General features: G+C 31.1%; 1 protein-coding gene across 1 annotated transcript in view; it reads right to left on the bottom strand.

Annotated features, from left to right (window-relative positions):
• Positions 1-21077, bottom strand: part of LOC145330291 (uncharacterized) — a 31140-nt gene that overhangs the window by 492 nt on the left and 9571 nt on the right. The window contains exons 3-7 of the mRNA XM_080174931.1: positions 15281-15319; positions 13996-14058; positions 9373-9429; positions 3737-3826; positions 1-1438 (exon numbers count right to left, since the gene is read on the bottom strand). The exon at positions 1-1438 is cut by the window's left edge and continues 492 nt beyond it. Of these exons, the coding sequence (XP_080031057.1) occupies positions 1373-1438; positions 3737-3826; positions 9373-9429; positions 13996-14058; positions 15281-15319 (315 nt within the window). The 3' untranslated portion in view covers positions 1-1372. The remainder of the gene's footprint in view (positions 1439-3736; positions 3827-9372; positions 9430-13995; positions 14059-15280; positions 15320-21077) is intronic.

Below are 21077 nucleotides of genomic sequence, written 5' to 3'. Positions count from 1 at the left end.
CCTAAATCAGAACAGCCATTTAAAGATGATAAGAATCGACACACTTGAAACAGTAAATGTTTCTATATTTAACTGCAACATTAGGTAATATTAATAGTTCGAAAATGGGTTGATTATAATATACATTTTTAGCTGAATTTTTGATTAATTTTCTTATCATGGCACAAAATTTAGTTAGCGCTGGTGATATTTATGCGACAATGATAGAACACCGAGTAGAGATTGAATAGTTATCTATCCATCGTATTATAAACAGCTTTCCGCGGATATAAAACGTACTATTATAAGTTTTATAAGATTTTTAGCTCCGAGATGCCGAAGGCAGCGGCTAAAACAACTGGTTTAAATCTTATGATTATACATTTTCATATTCTTAGAAAACTAGATATAATAATATGCTGTACATAGTTTTACCGTATGGCTAAGAACCGGTTCCAATCCACCGGATATTAATCGGTTTCGAAGCCATACTAGAAAATCTGATATTTTCTTTCTTTGTTGGAAAAAATGATAAAAAACAAAAGGAGTTTTTTAGAATATTAAATTTGGAATTTTTTGAAAAAAAAATTAATTCCATTCCAAGTTCAAATGTTAATAATTGGTTTTACAAAAAAAATTAAAAAGAAAAAAGCATATTAAAAATTACATGTTGGTAAAGTAACTTTAAACAAAGTTTTTGGCCGTCATACATACATAATTAGTTATCCCATCGTTTCATAGTAGTAACAACAATAAATAACAAGGTCAGATGTACTGAATTTTAGTTTCTGAAAGTGTACCTAGCTTCCACGTCCTATTTCATTATTTACTACTAGCTAAAAAAGCTTCAAACTTTCGAGAAAAAAATCAAAATTTGAAAAATTGAATTTTGAATGTATAATGTAAAAACTGTTTATACATTATATCGCTTTTCTCTTTGACCAGAGTAGCTGAAAATAGGTTTTGCAATATTTGGGTTATCTGCTGTACAACTTCGGAAATTAGGGAAGAAATAGGCAATCAATTTTCAGTTGATCCATATTAAAATAAGTTGCTGAATTTTCTAGGCAGACGAAATTCTGTTTAAACCTTTCTGAAGCTGTATTTGAACGGAACAAGGGGATAAATGTTATTTATCGCATCGTATTATAAACAGCTTTCCGAGGATATAGAAATGTACAATTATAAAATAAAAACTAGTTTTGTTAGCTCCGAAATGTCGAAGGCATGGTGTAACAAAACAGGTTTTAATATTATGATGGTACATTTTTTTATTCGCAGAAAACTGGATACAATACGATACTTTTTTCAGTATGGCTTAGAAACGGTTTTCATCAAGCGAATATTAATCTGTTTCGAAGCCATACTTGAAATATAATTATTTGAGTTGACTCTAAGCCACCAGAACTTGTTGAATTTCTGTGACACACGCCTTTAAATCTTCTCCCGTCATTTTTACCTAAAACAAGAATAGTTTTTGAAATGAAGAAAAAAGTTGTTGTTGGTAGGACATTCAAACCTTAAACATATAGCAATTATATTGCCATCTAATAAATTTTAACATTTAATGACTAGATTTCATAACAAATCTTTTAGCTAAAACAGTTCCTTGATATTAAAACTTAACCCCTACCGGACCTTAATCGGAACCACTGGGTAGGGAAGGGGGGAGGGGGGCGTTAAAGGCCCTCCTCTGTTATCTCAGCTCCTATTTAAGCTAAGAAGCTAAAAAATTGTGCTTGTCCTCTGTTTAATAAAATATTCAAATTATACTTCCTTTACCATTTTTAAAATTAGGGTCGGTCTGTCCGTCCGTACGTCACAAACATTAAGCTCTTTTCGTTAATTTGAACAGGTTGGAATTGTCCTATCGTTTTCAAACTTTGAATGGTGATTCCTTTAGTAGTCCGATACGATTTAGAAAGCGTAGCAACTCCATAATCATTACCAGAATGTCCGTACGTCCATTTTAAACATGTTGTTTTTTTTACTTTTTTAACAACAAATTTTTATGTGATAGAATTATACGATTGTTCTGATTTTTGGAATACTGACTCTTATAACAACAAAATACAATATTGTAAGCGAAGAATCTATTTAATCAAGTCCTAAAAATGTAAGTATGTCTTTAAACAATATCCTGTATTTAAGCAGTTTTTCAACAAATTTACTTACAATTTTCAACTGTTATTAATTTATATTGTGATTATTCAGTTCTGACACTCTACAAGTGTTAGTGTCCGTTTGTTTTACCGTTTTAAAGCTTCTCTTTTCTGGGTGTTGTCATCCTTGTTATCTGGATGAATTGATTCTGTAAATCCGAATATGTAAATTGAACTAGAATTTCTGAAGTAAAAAAAGAAAAGGGACATCCTGGCTCTGTTTTCAATATAAATTTTTGTCTTCTCTTTTAGTGTTGTGGCTACTCTACAATTACTTTGTCTATGCTTCATTTGTATCCGTCAGTCCGTAGGTAATACTATAGGGGAAATGTGATTTTCTTGACTGCTATTTTAGATATTCGTCTGAAATTTTGGGTGAAGATTTCCCGTACCAATGATCATACAGTATATCTATAATGCAAAGTAGTACAATGTTTGTCTGTCTGTTTGTTTGTTTCGGTTTCTCCTTTACAGAGTAGCTTCTTATAGGTCCCGGGAAGGTTTATAACTATTTTCTTGGGGGGTGGGACACCCCGAAACCACCCCCCCCCCAAAAAAAAAAAACCTAACAAAAAAATCCTTTAAAAATCAAAATTTAAATAGTGGGGTCGAATACCCCCACAAAAAAAAAAAAAATATTTTTTGAATTTTTTTTTAGATCTAAAATACGAAAAAGTATTATATAATTTATTATGTCCGTCTGTCTATCGTATATGCTTCAAAAGTCAAACTAGTCATTTTCATGTTTTAAAGGTTTCGTGTTTTTTATTATTTATCACAAATTTTCTCTCTTCCTTATTTTAAACAGACAAAAACATCTGATTCAGATTCCCGATCTGGTTCATCACTAAAATGATTTAAAGATCCAGCTCTGCTCTTTAACTCACTCCGTCAGCTTGTCCATCCACATTTTTTGTGCTTCGTCACTAATGGATGTTGTTATCCTTGTTCTAATACTTTCTTCCACATTCATTGAAATGAAAGTACGATTCTTATTATATTTGAAATAAAATTACGATTCATTTTCTTTGTAATTATAATCATGGATACAAAAGTAGGGATAGATTAATCTTAACCCTCCTATTTTTTTTTGGGGGGGGGGGGAGAATATTTTTCTTGGAGCGATTTTTCTTGGGAGGCTGGTGTTACCCTCCCCCAAAATAGTTATAAACCTTGTCGGGACCTATAAGAAGCTACTCGTTAAAACCCTATCAGTTCAGCGGTTAGCAAGATCATTCGGAACAGACAAACAGACATCCTGTTAATTTATCATAAGGATTTTGATTTTTTTGACTTTTTGGACATTGTGTAATAAAAAGGTTAATAGGTTTAAAACATTTGTATGTGACTTTTTTTGTGCATTAATCTGATGCAAAATGTCCAAAATTTGTGATATATAACACGATTTAAAAAAGAATACTTTTAAAGACTTTCTTTTGGTAGGTATAGATGATAAACTAATAAATGTGTAGATCGTTTAAGTAATATGATACAAAAAAAAAGTTTTAAATCCTTCTTTACAGATTAATCTATATAGTGTTTCCTGATTGTAGTTTAAACTTTTGTCACTAGATGTCTCAACTGTATAAATTTACCTTAGATCCTGAGGCTTGCAGAGCTTTCTCTATTGACTGAATATCAGCATTTACTTGTCCACTTGCCCATATTACACACAAGGCTTCAATCTATAAAATGAATAAAAAGATTTTCCAGTATCGCCTCGAAACCGATTAATATCCAGTGGATTACATCCGGTTCTCATCCATACTTAAAAATTATGTATAGCATTGTATTATATTCTTTTTCTACTGAGACTGAGACTGAAAATGTAAAATCATGTGATTAAAACCTATTTTATGCCGGAATCCGCAGAAAGCTGATTATATTACGATGCGATAAATAACTATTACTTGTTTTAAAATATCTGCATTTACAAAAAATCAATGATTCAAGTAGCTAATTTTATGAACTTTGTAAAATTTGTATTTGGGAGGAGTTTATCCCCCCCTTTCCAATAAAATATTACTCCCCATACCAAAAAGGAATAAATTTCTTTTTAAGTCTTAAAATGTAAAGGGGGGGGGGGGAGTTTGACTTCTCCCTCCATCCCCCTATTTTAAATTTTTACGAGCGTTTTCTAGGGGCGTAGCCACTAGTTTATTTATTGGTCAGCTTTTCTTGAAATTTAAATAAAGAAAAGTTAGAAAATACATTAAAGGAAGCCTGCAAGAAATACACCGATATAACTGCTGAAAGACTGCCTCAATTAGACCCATTACCCAAAATGTTTATCTACCTAAGATATCTTTTTAAAATGCTTACACCTTTTATGTTATTGAAGATGAAGGCTTTAAATTTGGGGTATTGGGTATTCTTGTGGCAGTCTTACGGCAGTTAAAGCGGTGTAATTCTTAAAGGCTTCCTTAAGTGTACTTTTCTTTAATTATCTTTAAATATCTTTAATATGCTGAAAAGGATAATTCCTATTAATATTTTGATGACTAATCAATTATCTTTTATACTTTATTAGAGCAAATACTTTAGGTAGATAAGCTTCTGTACATATCACTGGTGTCAGTCTGTCTGTCTCTTTTTAGTAGCGAAGCTACTCTTTTATTTAAAATTTCCGTATGTCTGAAACATTTTGGGGGAAACGTGATTTTCTCGGCTCCTATTCAAGATAGACAGCTGAAATTTTTAGTGAAGATTCCTAGGACATATGCTTATCTAATACTTACATTGTATTGTCCATCTGTCTATTTTTTGGGTTGCTAGATCGATTCCTACATTTTCAAGTATTCGAACTTTCCTCAATGCTTTTTTAAGATAGAAGACTGAAATTTTCATGTATTGATCAATTATACATTCTACATATTTTCACCAAGTTTTATTAAGATTTGAAGATTATTTGGGGTGCTAGATCGATTCCTAGATTTTTAGGTTTTCGTATTTTCGATGATGCTGCGCAAAAAATTGACGTCATATAATAAAATAACCAATGAGAGGCGAGTATATATTTAACCATTGGTCAATTACAATGTATACTGGACTCTCATTGGACAACTTTATAGTATGACGTCATTTTTTTGTAATGTTTGATAATGAATTTCCGACCTTTTAATTTAATTTTAAGTCTAAGTCAATTTTCGCTTCCTTCATCCTTTATTTAACAACCTTTGTTTTTAGGTCTTTTTTTACTTAAAAATTTCAAACGGCTGTAATTTTCTTATTTTTGAAGCTAGAAGAACAATTTTTTCCAGAAAATGTTTATCTTTCCGTAAAGTTTACATTGAAAATATCAAAATATAAATTTCAGCGGCCGCAGCTGTACTTGGCAGCTGCCAGCCGCCGCAGTCGGCGGTCGGCGGGAAACGTTATATGAAATTTTAATACGTTATGTAGACATGTAAGAAAAGCTTAAGTTTAAAATTTGAAGTCTCTAAGTCAAAAATTGCAGCCACAGGAGCCTTTTAAAGATTTCTGGAGACCTGGAGGATCAGAAACTGCAGGATCATACCTGGAACCTGAACGTGACTTGAACACCTGTATTTCATATCAGGATGTACTACTAGAGAATATTTTAGTATTTTGGTTTGATAAAATGCTTTGTTTTAGTCAACAAAATATTTTTGCTCTATACCTGGATGACCCTTCCAGGTTTGCTGGCATCCTGTGCCCGCCAGGATGAAGATACTCAAAAAATTCCAACTCTCGGTTATGTGTCATACCCAAACTTAAAAAGTCACGCAGTTTGGGCTCTTTATCTTTCACACACAGAAAATGATGAGAAACAAAACTACTCCCTCAATAGACAAAAAAAATGTGGTTGAATCGTTTGAACACTCAACTTGTTGAACCAACCAATCAAAATAAGATAAAAGTTCCCGAAGCAAACAAAAAAGAAATCATTATTATAAAAACTTAAGGTACTAGTGTAATTGACAGCCAACCCAATATCCCCTCTTTCCCTGGTCATATGTAATATACAATAGTTTAATTTCCTACTCTAAGACGTCATCATTCTTTTTAACTTAACCCTTTACAGTCGGGCCCCTTGCCGCACCTTAATCGGTCGGGGGGGGGGGGGGGCGTTCAACGCCCCCCTAATTATCTCAGTTCCTATTAGAGCTAGAGGGCTAAATTTTTTTGTGTAAGTCCCCTGTTTGATAATGAATTTCCGACCTTTTATAAGTCTAAGTCAATTTTCGCTTCCTTCACCCTTTTATTTAACAACCTTTGTTTTTAGGTCTTTTTTTATTTAAAAATTTCAAACGGCTGTAATTTTCTTATTTTTGAAGCTAGAAGAAAAATTTTTTCCCAGAAAATGTTTATTTTTATGTAAATTTTACATTAGAAATATCAAAATATAAATTTCAGCGGCCGTAGCTGTACTTGGCAGCTGCCAGCCGCCGCAGTCGGCGGTCGGCGGGAAAACGGCGGCGGATCTTCATGAAATTTTAATACGTTATGTAGACATGTAAGAAAAGCTTAAGTTTAAAATTTGAAGTCTCTAAGTCAAAAATTGCGGCCACAGGAGCCTTTTAAAGATTTCTGGAGACCTGGAGGATCAGGACCTGCAGGATCATACCTGGAACCTGAAAGTGACTTGAACACCTGTATTTCATATAAGGATGTACTACTAGAGGATTTTTTAGTATTTTGGTATGATAAAATGCTTTGTTTTAGTCAAAAAAAATAATTTTGCTCTTTACCTGGATGACCCTGCCAGGTTTGCTGGCATCCTGTGCCCGCCAGGATGGAGATATTCAAAAAATTCTAACTCTCAGTTGTGTGTCATACCCATACTTAAAAAGTCAAGCAGTTTGGGCTCTTTATCTTTCACACACAGAAAATGAGATAGAAAAAACCGGATGGGGGGGCGTTCAACGCCCCCCCCCCCCGACCGTTAAGGGTTAAATTAAAAAAAAAAAATTACAAAACCTTACTTAAACAAATCGCAAATAAATACTTGAGAAAAATAAAATATTCTATTATGATCAATTTTGAAAGGTTAAATGATTATTAAATACACATTACTCGAGCTTGAAAGGATGAATTTCTATTTATATTTTGATGACTAATCAATTATCATTTGTAGGTTATCTCAGCACTTTTAATCAAAGGGTTGCTTATACCCAATTCCCCTTGTCAAAGGTCACATCCTTGATTCCCTTCCCCCCTCCCCAATGGAAAACTATCTCCATGAATCAAGAAATATTTTATAATAAAGATAACATTTTCCTTAAATAACTCTATTAAAGGGGTAATTTCACGAAAGGCATTTGAACTTAATTAAGTGATCCGCATTTTTTTTCCTGGTTAATTGGTTAAACTAAATTTATATAGCATATATTTGAAAGAATTTTAATTTTCTACCACGTAGTTTTTAAATTACATATATCACAAAAAGACGATTTTCAAGTCTTGAAATTTTCAAAACTACTTGGTAGAAAATTGAAATTCTTTCAAATATATGCCATATAAATATAGTTTAACCCATTAACTAGCAAAAATATGCGGATCACTAAATTAATTTTAAATGCATTTCGTGAAACTACCCCTTTGCTTTTATTAGTTAATTACAAAATTATTTTGTCAAAACAATAAATTTTTTATTTAGCCTCTATATACAGTAAGACCATCAAAAAAAGTATTTTTTTAGGGTGAACAGCCCAAATTTCCTAAATTATCATCAAAAGTTGTATATGTCCTTGTTCTCTATACATTTCCACATAAGAATATATAAAGATGTTTAAATAAATTTAGATCTTATTTTAGTCTTTCATTCTTTTATTATATATCAGTTTGCTTGGTTTTTAATTATGAAATATCCTATTACATAAAGTGGTAAGCTTTTTTTTATATGGTTCTCCTTTACAGTGAAGCTTCTTATAGGTATAGAGAAGGTTTAAAGTATTTTTGGGGAGGGTATCTCCCCCTCCCAATAAAAGATTACCCCTCCCTCCAAAAACAGAAATATTTTTCTTTTCTTTTTAAAACTCAAATTGAATAAGGGTGGAAGGGGGGGGGGGTTTGATTTTCCTCTCACCTTAAATACCTATTAATATTATAATATGCCTAAATTGACAATAAGTGCTATCTGTTACGGACGAACGAACGGAACGATCCTAATTATGAAAAGCTTCGCTTTAAAGAAAAAAACTGAAAGTCAGCTTTAAATGTAAACCAATTACTAGAAATAGAAATAGAAATGGATTTATTCTACTAAATCTGAAAACAAGAAGACTAACATCCTAAAGAAGACGAAGAAAGTCGTTAAAAAAAAATTCTGACGTCGTAAAAATGAGGGATGAGGAGAGGAGAAGTGGGAAAAAAACCCTAAAAAAGAGATGGATTATCACTCATTTTTTATGACGTCACATGCTATTTTTATCGACTTTCTTCGTCTTACATCCTAAAATACGAAATTTTTATATTTATATTTTTCCTAATTTCATAATCAGCGGATGGAGCATTTATGTAGCTTTTTCTTAGAAATTAATCAGCTTATACAAACAACGAAATTAATTCGGAGAAAATCACGAAACCTATACGTCATTTTCAGCTGTCGTTGGGGGGGGGGGGCAACACATAGTAAAATGGACGATCTTTCCATCTGCCCCCCAAATATTATTTTAGATATACATATTTCGCTTGTTGGTTATACCTTACTCCTAGAAATTAATAATTTCATTGAATTTTCAAACATTTTTTCCACATAGCTTTATGTCAATTCAACTTTTTAGACGAGACAAGACAAATGTAGAACAGATTTGCTTTGAAAGTACAAGAATAGTTATTTCTCGCATCGTATTATAAACGGCTTTCCGCGGATATAAAATGTACAATTATAAGATTAAAACCAATTTTTTTTGCCCCGAGGTGCCGAAGGCACGGGCTAAAAAAACTGGTTTTAATCTTATGATTGTACATTTTTATATTCGTAGAAAGCTGGATATAATACGATGCTAGACATAGATTTTTCGTATGGATGAGAACCGATTCCTATCCAACGGATTCAAATGAATACGAGAAAATTAATGTTTGTATCCAGGGAGAAAGAAGAAAATGAGCTGTTTATTATACTAGTCCCCAAAGTTTTATAATAGCTTTTTCTGATTCAAATGCCCAATAGGATGTTTCATTAAGTTCAGTGTTCAAACGTTCCAACCCACTAATTGTAATCTACAGAAGTGGTAATTTTGTGTATAGTTATTGGGGGTGTATTTACCTTTGAAAGATATACATCCGACAATTTCTTAATCTTCTCAGTTTTCTCCTTTAGTGCCTGAATACAAAGAAAATTTAAATAATATAACTTTCAGCTAGCTTTTTATAGTTTCTATAAAAAATGATGTCATACTGGCCTACCATTGGTCAATTAAATGTATAATGGCTTGCCATTGGTCAATTAAATTGTATAATGGCTTGCCATTGGTCAATCAAAATGTATGCTTATATATTCTATATTCATTCCCACAGTATAATGTGTTATCAGTCATACTGTAAAATTATGTATAGCATCGTCTTATATCCAGTTTTCTACAAATATAAAAATATGAAAAAAAAGGTTTTTCAGCCTGTGCCTTCGGCATCTCGGGGAAAATAAACTAGATTTAATCACTTTAAACTTTTATATCAGCGGAAGGCTCTTTATAATACGATGCGATAAATAACTATGTTCTGAGTTATCCTACTAATCTATGTAGATATGTTAATACAAGTTTATAGTTAACCTCCAAATTAAAGGAGTAATAACATTTATTAAGAAAATTACAAATTGCCTACAACACTAAATATATATGTATGTATACACATTAAGTAAAAGTAACAGGGTGTTTATCTGTATATGTCTAATCTAGCGCACTAACCACTGAACCGATATGGTTCTCGTTTACAAGGAAGTCTCTTATAGGTCTAAAGAAAGTTAAAACTATTTTTGGGGACGGCACCTCAACAAATCCCCCCCCCCCCCCCCCACAAAAAAAGGATTTTTTACTTTTTCCTATTAAAACTAAAATATAAAAGTACCTTAAGCATCTCTAGACGCCTCTAATGGCGTATCCACTAGTAAGAAAATTAGACCTCAAGTTTTTTTGATATATATATGTTTATACTCAGAAAAAACATATAAATAATATTTATTTATATTACTTTTAGGTCAAATATGTAACAAGGTAGAATTCTAGAAAAAAAGAGAGAAAACAGTTTTGCCTATTGAACAAATCATTTTTAAGGCAAAGTTTATTTTTTTCACTGTTTGCTATTATAATATAACGGAATTACAACACCATTTCTTTTTTATAAAACATTAGCAATGGACATTTTATTAAGTCACAATTTAAAAGGACTCTCCACAGAAAAATCAACTTTAGATTTTTGAAAATCTAACCTGAAATTATTATTCTCTGTTCAATTTTAGGCATTTTTTGTTTTTGTGGCATCGCGATCGAAGCCCTTTGAAATTTTTTACCTCCTTTAAGTGAATCCTCCCGCCATTTAATTTGTGCTGCTTTAGTGATTTTTAGCTTCTATTTTTGCCGCCGTTGCCGCATTCATCGCCCTTCTCCGCCGCTACTCCGCTGTACGTCGCTTTTTAATACATGCTCCCCTCTCCCTTGTTCAGAAATTAAATGGAGGCTGGGGGTGTTGTGTATAGCTACGTACGCAATGTATAGCGGAGTAGCGGCGGAGAAGGGCGATGAATGCGGCAACTGCGGCAAAAGATGGTTATATTTGGCGGAGGCGAACACAAAATGGAGGCGGCAGGATTGTCCAGTCAAGGAAGAGGATAAATCGTAGAGCGGCCGGTTGCAATGGAGCAAATGTTCTTTAGCGGCGAACACATATTGAGTGGAGGAAAGTGTAGTATATATTGTTATAGCGGCAGTACAAATAGGCGGCGGACAAAATTTTCAAAGGGCTTCGATCGCGATGCCACAAAAACAAAAAATGCCTAAAATTGAACAGAGAATAATAGTTTCAGGTTAGATTTTCAAAAATCCAAAGTTGATTTTTCTGTGGAGAGTCCTTTTAAGAAAACGAAGTAACGGGTTTTATCGTATTTTCACAGTAGCTTTTGATAGATTATTCTAGATTAGGTAAAGGAAATTAGGAGAAAATGAAAATACGACGAAACCTGCTACTTCGTTTTTTCCCATGATCCTAAGATAAAAACTTGTAAGCAAAGACTTGATCTTATAATACAAAATCACACATTCAACTGGTACTATAATATTCTTTCTGATTATTTTGTGAATATATCCAATCTTTTTGTGTTATTACCTAGGCTAATGCCAAATATGTAGAATAGAAACATCAACAGAAACCAAAACAATCTAGATTTGGAATGCGAAGCTTCTCTGTAATTCAGTCATTTAATTCAATTTATAAAAACTCATTAAATGCAGACAGTTCACTTATTTGTTCAAAAAGCTTCGCTACAAATGAACATAATCGTCTGTATTTTTCCACTTTTTAAAAGCGAAGCTATTCCATAATTAGGGTTGGTCCGTCCGGCTGTCCGTCAGTCCATAACGGTTTGCTTTTTTCGTTAATTTAGGCATGTTAAAATTGTCCTATCAATTCCAAACTTTGTATGATGATTCCTGTAGTAGTTAGGTACGATTTAGAAAGCGTTGCAACTCTAAAATCATTACCAGAAAGTCTGTACGTCCATTTTAATCATGTGGATTTTTAACTTTTTAAAGTTTTTAAGTATGTCCTTAAACAAATTTAAGTATAATTTTGTCAAAACTTTTATATTTATATTTTGCATTTTTAGATCTGACACTCTACAATGTTCGTCTGTTCCACCGTTTCAGAGCTTCGCTTTTATGGATGTTGTCATCCTTGTTTGTATACTTTTCTTGTATTTTTCCACTTTTATAGTCTACCATTAAGGAAAATAACATGTGGGCAAAAGTAATGAATTTAACGTAGTTTGACTTAAACAAAGCGTTTGATACAAAACATTATATTTATTTGTTTTGAACTAAAATATTTTTGGAATATGTTTATAAAAGAAATAAAGACGTATTGTAAAAAAATATTTTCTTTCTTAAATAAATTGTTAAAATTTTTTAGGTATTTTGACGTTAATTATTAGTTTAAAGTTATAACATAATTTGGATTAAATTAAACTATTTATGACATGAATATTCATTTCGATTTTAGCAATAATTTTATTCATTTTCTTTTACAAAATTATTAAGTACTAAATTAGCCAATAGATATTTTAAATAGAATTTGTTAAATGATATTCATTAGATGAATTTATCTTCTATTTTTCCAAAACTGAGAGGATAATAATGAAACGAAACTAAGTTTTTAAGTTGAGTAAATACAGGATAAGTAATAGAAAATGCTTTTAGCATAATAAATATCTTCTTATCAACAATTTGAGTTATTTTTTTCCGTAAGTCAATGTGTTTCTAACAAAGAGGGGAAAAAAATCATTCCATTGCAAAAAACGCGATCTTTGGTTAGTTTAAATGTCCATTTATTTAGCATTTTTCAATAATGTCAAGCGTGGGAAAATTTTTAGAATGTGGGAACCATTTATTTTGATTTAAATGGTACATATGATTTTCATTTAAATTCATTTTTAGGACCCGTGAGAAAATTTTTTTAACGTGAGAACCATTTAATTTTCATTGAATTTCATTTTTTGGAAGTGTGGAAAAAACGGGAGAAAGAATATGTTTTAGTATAAAGAAATGTTCTATCAGTTTCAAACCTTTTCCATTCGATAGATCATACTGACTTTGGAAAAACTGTCAGACCGATTTTTGAAATTCAATCTGTGAAAAAAGATATTCAAGTTTTAATTTTTTGTTTTGAAAATATTATTTTACATGTATTGACGCCATCTTGGATTATGATAATTTTTTTTTGTTAGAAGATTTTTTTTCTAAAATATTTTTAAAAAATTAACTTTTTACAATAAAAAAATCTTTGAACTTAAATTGACCAATAATTCAAAGATTTTTTCTCTTTGATTTGGAAGATTTTTTATGATTTTTATTTTTAATGTCAAATAAAAACACAACAGTGAAAAAAATGAAAATTAAATGAAAAAACGTTTTATGATTTTATTCAAGAAATTATTTGCTAACATCACCTTTTTGTTGCAATAGAATGTTATTTAAGCAAACAAAATTTAGCATAAATGGATATTTAAATCCCTCGGTATTAAATGATGAGCTAACGCTCGATCATTTAATACCTTGGGATTTAAATATCCATTTATGCTAAATTTTGTTTGCTTAAATAACTCATGCATAAATCATTTTTAAAAAATCATATTTTATGTGTAAGTCATATTAAAGATTAGTTAAAAAGAAAAATAGAACCCCCCAGAAGAAATTCTCCTCCTGGAAAAAATGATAAAGCGATTGCCTTGAGATGGGCTTTAATACGGGGAAGGGGGTTGAATTTCTCCCATATTAAAAAAGATCCATAAAATTTCCAACCAAAAAATAGACACCATAACTCCAAGTGCTAAGGGTTTGTATGATCTAGAAGGGCAAACAAATACACAATCAGCCTTATACTTAGATATACCAAAAAAAATACCTTTATTTGCAGGACACACTGTTTCTCTCTTATAGGTAGCTGGGCAAAGTGTCTCAGCCAAAAATCAGCCATGACACGCGAAAAAAATGAGGGATTAACCATCTCTTTTTTAGGGGTTTTCTGTCCCACTTCTCCTCTCATCTCCCTCATTTTATGACGTCAAATGGGTGATTTTTGAGACACTTTGTCCAGCTACCCTGATAGTGTCTATGACTGTCTATAAGAACTTAATGAACAGACAAACAACCATCCTACTGCTTTCACAATTAATTATTACCTTAATTTCAGGATCAGTTTCTCCCACAAGTTCTATGACTGTCTGCAAGGGCTCCTCTCTCTTCAAGTTTATTCAAGTTGATAAAATATGCAAAGTTTGACGTCATTCGGGATTTTTCGGCCATAATTCATCCCCTTTATTTATAGGCACTAGAACCACAAACTTTTAGCTGAAAAATACCGAAGTACGTGATATTAGAATAATGGACTATTCTGATACGACGTCACTTTCCATAGGCACTATAAAAGCTTCAATACATGGACTGACACACACACATACACAACACACATACACACACACACATACACAATACACCTACAAACACACACACACACACATACACATACACAACACACATACACACACACACATACACAATACACCTACAAACACACACACACACACACACACACATACACAATACACCTACACACACACACACACACATACACATACACACACACACACACACACACACACACACACACACACACACACACACACACACACACAAACCCACCCAACCTTATATGCTCTGTGAGCCTATTAAATAAAAGTATAATTCAACTTAATAAGTCCGCCTGTCTAACTGTTGTAATCCCTTTTTAAGATATTTTTAGAAGACGAAGAAAGTCCCTCAATGACGTCATAAAAATGAGGGATGAGAAGAGGAGGAGTGGGAAGGAAACCCCCTAAAAAAGAGATGGATAATCCCTCGTTTTTATGACGTAACATGCTGATTTTTTTAGGGACTTCCTTAATCTTCATATTTTTATATATTTAGTAGCTTTTTGTCATTCTTATTTTTAAAAATTAATTAAAATTAAAAGTTTTACATCATATAAAAACATAAATGTAATGAATGTATTGATTAAAAGTTTAAGAAGAATAATAACATTGTACTATTAAGTAAATGAAAATATAAAGTGTAGTAACTGTTAACCTTTGTTACTAATATTGTATTCCTTATAATAAAGTAAAAGGATGTTTGTCTGTTTGTTTGTTTGTCTGTACAGAAGGATCTCGCTAACCGCTGAACCGGTTCTCCTTAACAGTGTAGCTTCTCATAGGTCCTGCATTAAAGTTTATTACAATTACTCAATTATATTAATCAAACGAATGAGAGAACGTGTAACACTCTTGGTCAAATGTCTTCTTTCCTGAATAAACCAGCTTGGACGGTTTTAACAATTTTGTGTGTCAACTCATAGGCTCCTATGTTCAACTGGGTTGCTTTACATAAACGTTTTTGTTAAAAGTTTTTAAACTTGAATAAATTTTCCTTTGAAAACTCAGACCGTAGATCTTTTGCCTTGCTAAGTGCCTGAAATGAAACAAAATATAAGGATAAGAAAATTTCAGGTAAAAAATCTTCCCTCTATTCAATATAAAGCTCTTTAGAGTGCCTATAAAAATGACGTCATTCAATACAGATGACCAATGATAGGCCAATACACAGACTAATTCACCAATGGCAGGCAAGTGTACATTTTTATCAACCAATGGTAGGCCAGTATTTAGGCACTATATACTGGCCTAGGCACTAAAAGCTTCTCTGATGAAGATAATTAAAGTCCCTCCACAGATTATGACGTCATATGATAGAATCTCCCTATCCCTTAAATTCAATACTAAACAAGCGCAGTATAATTACACAATCAGTCAAATAAATAAACTTTTGAAGACGAAAAAAGTCTCTAAAAAAATCAGCATGTGACGTCATAAAAATTAGGAATTATCCATCTCTTTTTTAGGGGTTTTCTTTCTCACTCCTCCTTTCCTAATCCCTAATTTTTATGACGTCCGAATTTTTTTTGAGGGACTTTCTTCGTCTTCAAACTTTTTAAAGAAAAAAAGTACTTTTTATACTCTTTAGGTAAAGTTAGGGTTAGAAGAGCTTTATTGAAATAGTCAAGAGGAAGCGCGAAATGGCACCAAAAATATGACGTAATACGATAAAATAACCATTAGAGGCGAGTAAAAAATTTACAATTGGTCAATCACAATGTATACTGGCCTCTCATTGGAAAGCTTTATTTTATGACGTCATTTTCCCAGCATATACTTTTATCGCATTATTTTAAGAAACATGTCGCATTAATACGTCCTTAATGACGTAACTTTTTTATTACTATACAAATGACGTTTCACATTTTTTAATTTTTTTTAAAGGACGTGTTGTGTACCAAAAACACGTCGTTATCTTTAAATTAATGACATTTTATCTTAAATAACGGCGCATTAAAACGTCAATTTTTCCTTTAAAACGTCCAGAAAAACAAGATGGCCGCCAAACTTTCAAAATTGTATTATAATTTTTTATTATTTGTGGTAAATAAAATGATTAAATTTAATTCAATTTAAATCATTTAAGGCTGTATTAAGACGTCAAATTTTTATAAAACGTCAAAAAAAAAACAATATGGCTACCAAATTTGGTAATGTATTATTTACTTACAAACAAAATAGTAGATATAATTCAGGGTTAAAATTAATCTAACAATTTTGAATCAAACACATAATAGTGAGAATCACGAACGAAGATAAGTGTTCCTAATGCTATTTTCTTATGTCAGGCTTATGTAACCTTTTAGTTAAGTATCCCTATGAAGTTTCTAAGTTATTGTTAAGTATTCCTAAATGTAGTAATGTTAAGTAAGACTTAGGGAAGCTTTAAGGTACCTTATGAAGTTTACTAGGGGTTCCTATTTTGTTCTTAGTTACATTAAGTTAGGTCAAGAAAAATCAGGTTTGATACACGAGTACCTTTTTGGTTATGTCTTAAAACAGCCAATTGTTTTTCTAACTAAAGATTTCTAAAAAATATTTCTATCTTTTTTAAGTTTTTGAGCACGGTTCCTTGTAAATTCTGCCACATACATCCTATCTGTGTTATACATTATAGCAATAAACCATCTAAGGCCTCTTTAAAGATATTTTTTTATTTTCATAATTATAAAGAATGGTTACTTCAAAATATTTTTTATAGGGTGATTTTTTTAGTAGAAAATATGGTAAATTAACCTCCCCAATATATATAAAAAACACAAATCATATTCAAATATTGGAAATGGGCAGGTGTGCTAAACATTTGCAAATTATTTTTTTATTTCGTTAAAATGAATGAACAACAAAATAGATGTAATTATTTGATTCTACATTTAAAGAGCTATAATTCAAATTTTATTACAATGAGTACACTTTTAGTTATTTATAATGTTTCTTTTTTTCTATTTATGTAGACGAAAAAAACTTTACTTTAATTCAGACTTATCTTTCATATTTTTTAATTTCATTTTTTAATTATTTAATTAGGGTTACATAAAATTACTTAGGTATACTTAACATATAAAAGGTATCTTATCTAGTTAAGTCAGGTAGAAAGCAAGTACAAATTCTTATTCAATCCAGGGAGGGAGGGATCATTGGGCTTTCTAAAATATTACATTAGTCCCCAAATTTGTATTATAACGTTTTCTTATTCAATACACAATGCCTTCCTTTACATGAATCAGCTAATTATTTGAAATTATTATTTATGTATGATTTTATAAACAGTAAGCTACCAAGTTCCTTTCAAGGTACATGGCTTCGCCGTAATCAATTACATACCAGAAATCTTAGAAACTCTAATATGTTTGATGTTAAAAAACCGAAGTTTAAATCTATTGAAAGATTTCCTAAGTATCATTTTCAAGAATTATGGAATAACCATTGTAATGATGATTTATTAACCCACAATCAATCAAGAAAAAAATTTATAAAAAATCTAAAAGAATTTTTGTTATCAAGCTTAACTTTAGTGTGTAACAACCCATTATGTCAAGAATGTAGATAAAATTGTATTTCTTTTCAATATTGTTTGAAATCTGATAAATCAATCAAAATCTATTTGTTGAAATGTTTTTTTAAAATTTCTATTATTGCAATAATGGTGTGAGACTTGTATGCCCTAATCAATCCTTCCTAATATCATTCTTTCCTCTCCAATATGATTTTATTTATTGCTTATTATCTTTTTTCTATTTATTTGTCTTATCTATATGGCCTGTATGAAAACAATGTGTGAATACACATTACTGCATACTTCCTAGTTTTTAGGAAACTGCCATTTGGGAAGAAATTTTTTTTATAAATTAACCATATCAATAAAATTTGACTGTATATATAAATGTATATAATATTCATTTAATTCATTTATTATTTTGTTGTTTTTTTTCTATGTATGTACACCCAAGAATAATAAATCTAATCTAATCTAATCTACTATTGTCTTATCCCTTTAGATCCCTGATTTCATCTACATTTAACTGATTGATATATTCATTTGTGTTCCTTCAGATGCGCTAAAATCCGTATACTAAAGTAGCAGGATGTTTGTTTGTCTGTGTGTCTGTACCAAAGGATCTCGCTAAACGCTGAACCGATCGGGTTCTCCTTAATATGTAGATTCTAATGGTTTCTGGGAAGGTTTATGACTATTTTGGGAGAGGGTACAACCAACCTCCCAAGAGAAATGACAAAAAATCGAAATATTTAAAATATATGGGAGACTTCATTGTAACATAAAGAGAATTATCGTAAAATAAAGAAGTAATGTAGAGACTTTAACAAATAAAAACATCTAAAGTGCCACTAGAGGCCTCTAGGGGCGTAGCTGCTATTTTAGAAATAAAGTAAAAGTGAAGGTAAATACAATGGTCATAAAAAAGAGATATAATCAAGGATGTTTAAAATATCTTGCTAGCTTCTGGAATGAATAGGTTTCTTTTCATGGAAGCTTCTTATATGCCATTAGTTATATTTAAAAAAAAGGAAACTTATTCTTGCTTTAAAAAACTTTTAAAGATACTAAAAACTGTTTTCATGCGCAGTTCCTAGTCCAGTCCTACACACACAGACAGACATACACCATATCTTTTGGCTACCCCTCTAAAGATATTAGATTTATATGAATTGCTTCAAAATGTTTTGTACAGGATGATTTTTAAAAGCGAGGCTTTTCTATAATTAGGGTCGGTCCGTCCAAGATAGATAGCTTTTATTTGTTAATTTAGGCATGTTAGAATTGTCCTATTGATTTCAAACTTTGCATGATGATTCCTGTAGTAGTTAGGTACGATTTAGAAAGCATAGCAACTCTATAATCATCACCAGAATGTCCGTACGTCCATTTTAAACATGTTGATTTTTCTACTTTTTTAACAACAATTTTTTATGTGATCTAATTATCCCTTTGATCTGCTTTTTGGTATATTGATTTCTGGGACAACAAAGAACAATATTATAAGCAAAGCAACTCTATCAAGTCCTTAAAATGTAGTATGTCCATAAACATTATTCTGTATCAAGCAGTTTTTCAACAAATTTACTTACAATTTTGCTTCGACTCGTATACATTTATATTCTGATTATTCAGTTCTGACACTATACAAGTGTTAATGTTTGTGATTTTTTCAAATTAATTTTGTTATTGGTATAAGCTGGTAATAAATAGCCCATTGTCCCCTCTTTCTCTATTAAAATAAAACATGTGATTGTTTTATTAGCAATTTTCTTAGCACAGTAAAAAATGTTTTCAGTGTTCTCTTTTCCCTAAATCAACACTTCATAATAGATAGGCGAAGCATTGCCGTAAAAAAATGTAATAAAAAATAAGTCATTTAAAGCTGTCATTCAAGATTTGAAGAAATAAAGGAACACCAATAAAGAAATTATCAAGTAAGAATTATTAAAAGGTATAATCTAGATACATACTCCCAAATTCAGCCAATAGGAATACAGGGGAGGATCAATCTACCATATATTGGTTAGAAAGTAAACAAAATTTGGTTAGAAAGAGCAATTATCCTTTGATATCATTCGCAAAATGAATCATCTATAAATAGTCTTTCATAGGATAAGCCTTTGCTTTGGTCATATGGTTAAAAAATTTCTTCCCTCGCATGATTTAAAGCATATATGACATAACATATATAAGAAGTCATCTTTAAATAGTTAACTTTCTTGTGATAAAGTTACCTCTTTGGATATTTCTTATTAAGTTTCACAACTTATTGGGCCCAATTTACCATCTAGATCTACTATATCTATTGGTTCATTATACTATACTTTTGTACTTTCTTGGTAGAATATTTTTTTAAAGGTTATCATTTAAAACAGCTAACTGTTCTTTTAGCTAAAAAATCATAAAAATTATATAGCTTTCATTAGTTTTTAAGTAGTTTCTATTCAAGTCCTGTCTGTGTTATACTTAATAGCTACAACCCCTCTAAGCTTTAAAGTTGTTAGATTTATAAAGAAAGGTTAAAAAAAACGTTTTGTAGAGAGTGATTTCTTAGCTTGGTAAAGGCACCATGTAAAATATAGGTAAAACACATGACATATAATTAAATATTAGAAATAGGCAAGTGTTGAACCTATGATACTTTTTTGTTAAAATGTATGAACATCTATATAGATGTTAAAATTAAAATCTACAAAGAGCCACATGTTAACAAATTTTATATGTTTATTACAAAGAGTAGCTTTTAGTTCTATATGATCTATCCTTATAGTTTGTTTTTCTATTATAGTAAAATTAAAAATAATCCACACAAAGTTTTGTTGAAAAAACATCAAATTGTCATCCTAAGAAAGAATTTTATTTCTTATTATTTTTTAAATTAGTTAAGGTACCTTTTTTTTGATAAGATACCCTAGGATTTTTGATGGAGAAGTGGATCAAAAGGGATGATTCATATAAGGTAGGGGCATCGAAAATAGGGAGGGGATTAAGCTACCTTTACATAAATAGTTAGGGATTCCTAAACCTTTCCTTGCAAAGAAAGCAGGTAGAAATTAATAGGGAAGGGTGGTGGGGGGGGGGGGGGGGTTGATAAAGGTTACTTTCAAATTTATGTAAGCTTTTTTAGTACAACTTTAAGGTAGGCTTACATTAAAGTTAGCGATGCCTAAGGGTTCTTAATTCAAAAGAAAGCAGGTAGAGGTGGGAAGAGCTTTGACATCCAATGAATAGATATATAAGATCTAGATGGTCTATCTGGCACCAAATTCTGTCATACATATAGAGGTGTAAGACA

The sequence above is a fragment of the Acartia tonsa genome, chromosome 10 (genome assembly GCF_053477335.1).
Source record: "Acartia tonsa isolate MP-2025a chromosome 10, ASM5347733v1, whole genome shotgun sequence".
NCBI classification, from domain to species: Eukaryota; Metazoa; Arthropoda; class Copepoda; order Calanoida; family Acartiidae; genus Acartia; species Acartia tonsa.
Note: the sequence above shows the minus strand (reverse complement) of the source record. Positions and strands in the feature narration are given on the sequence as shown.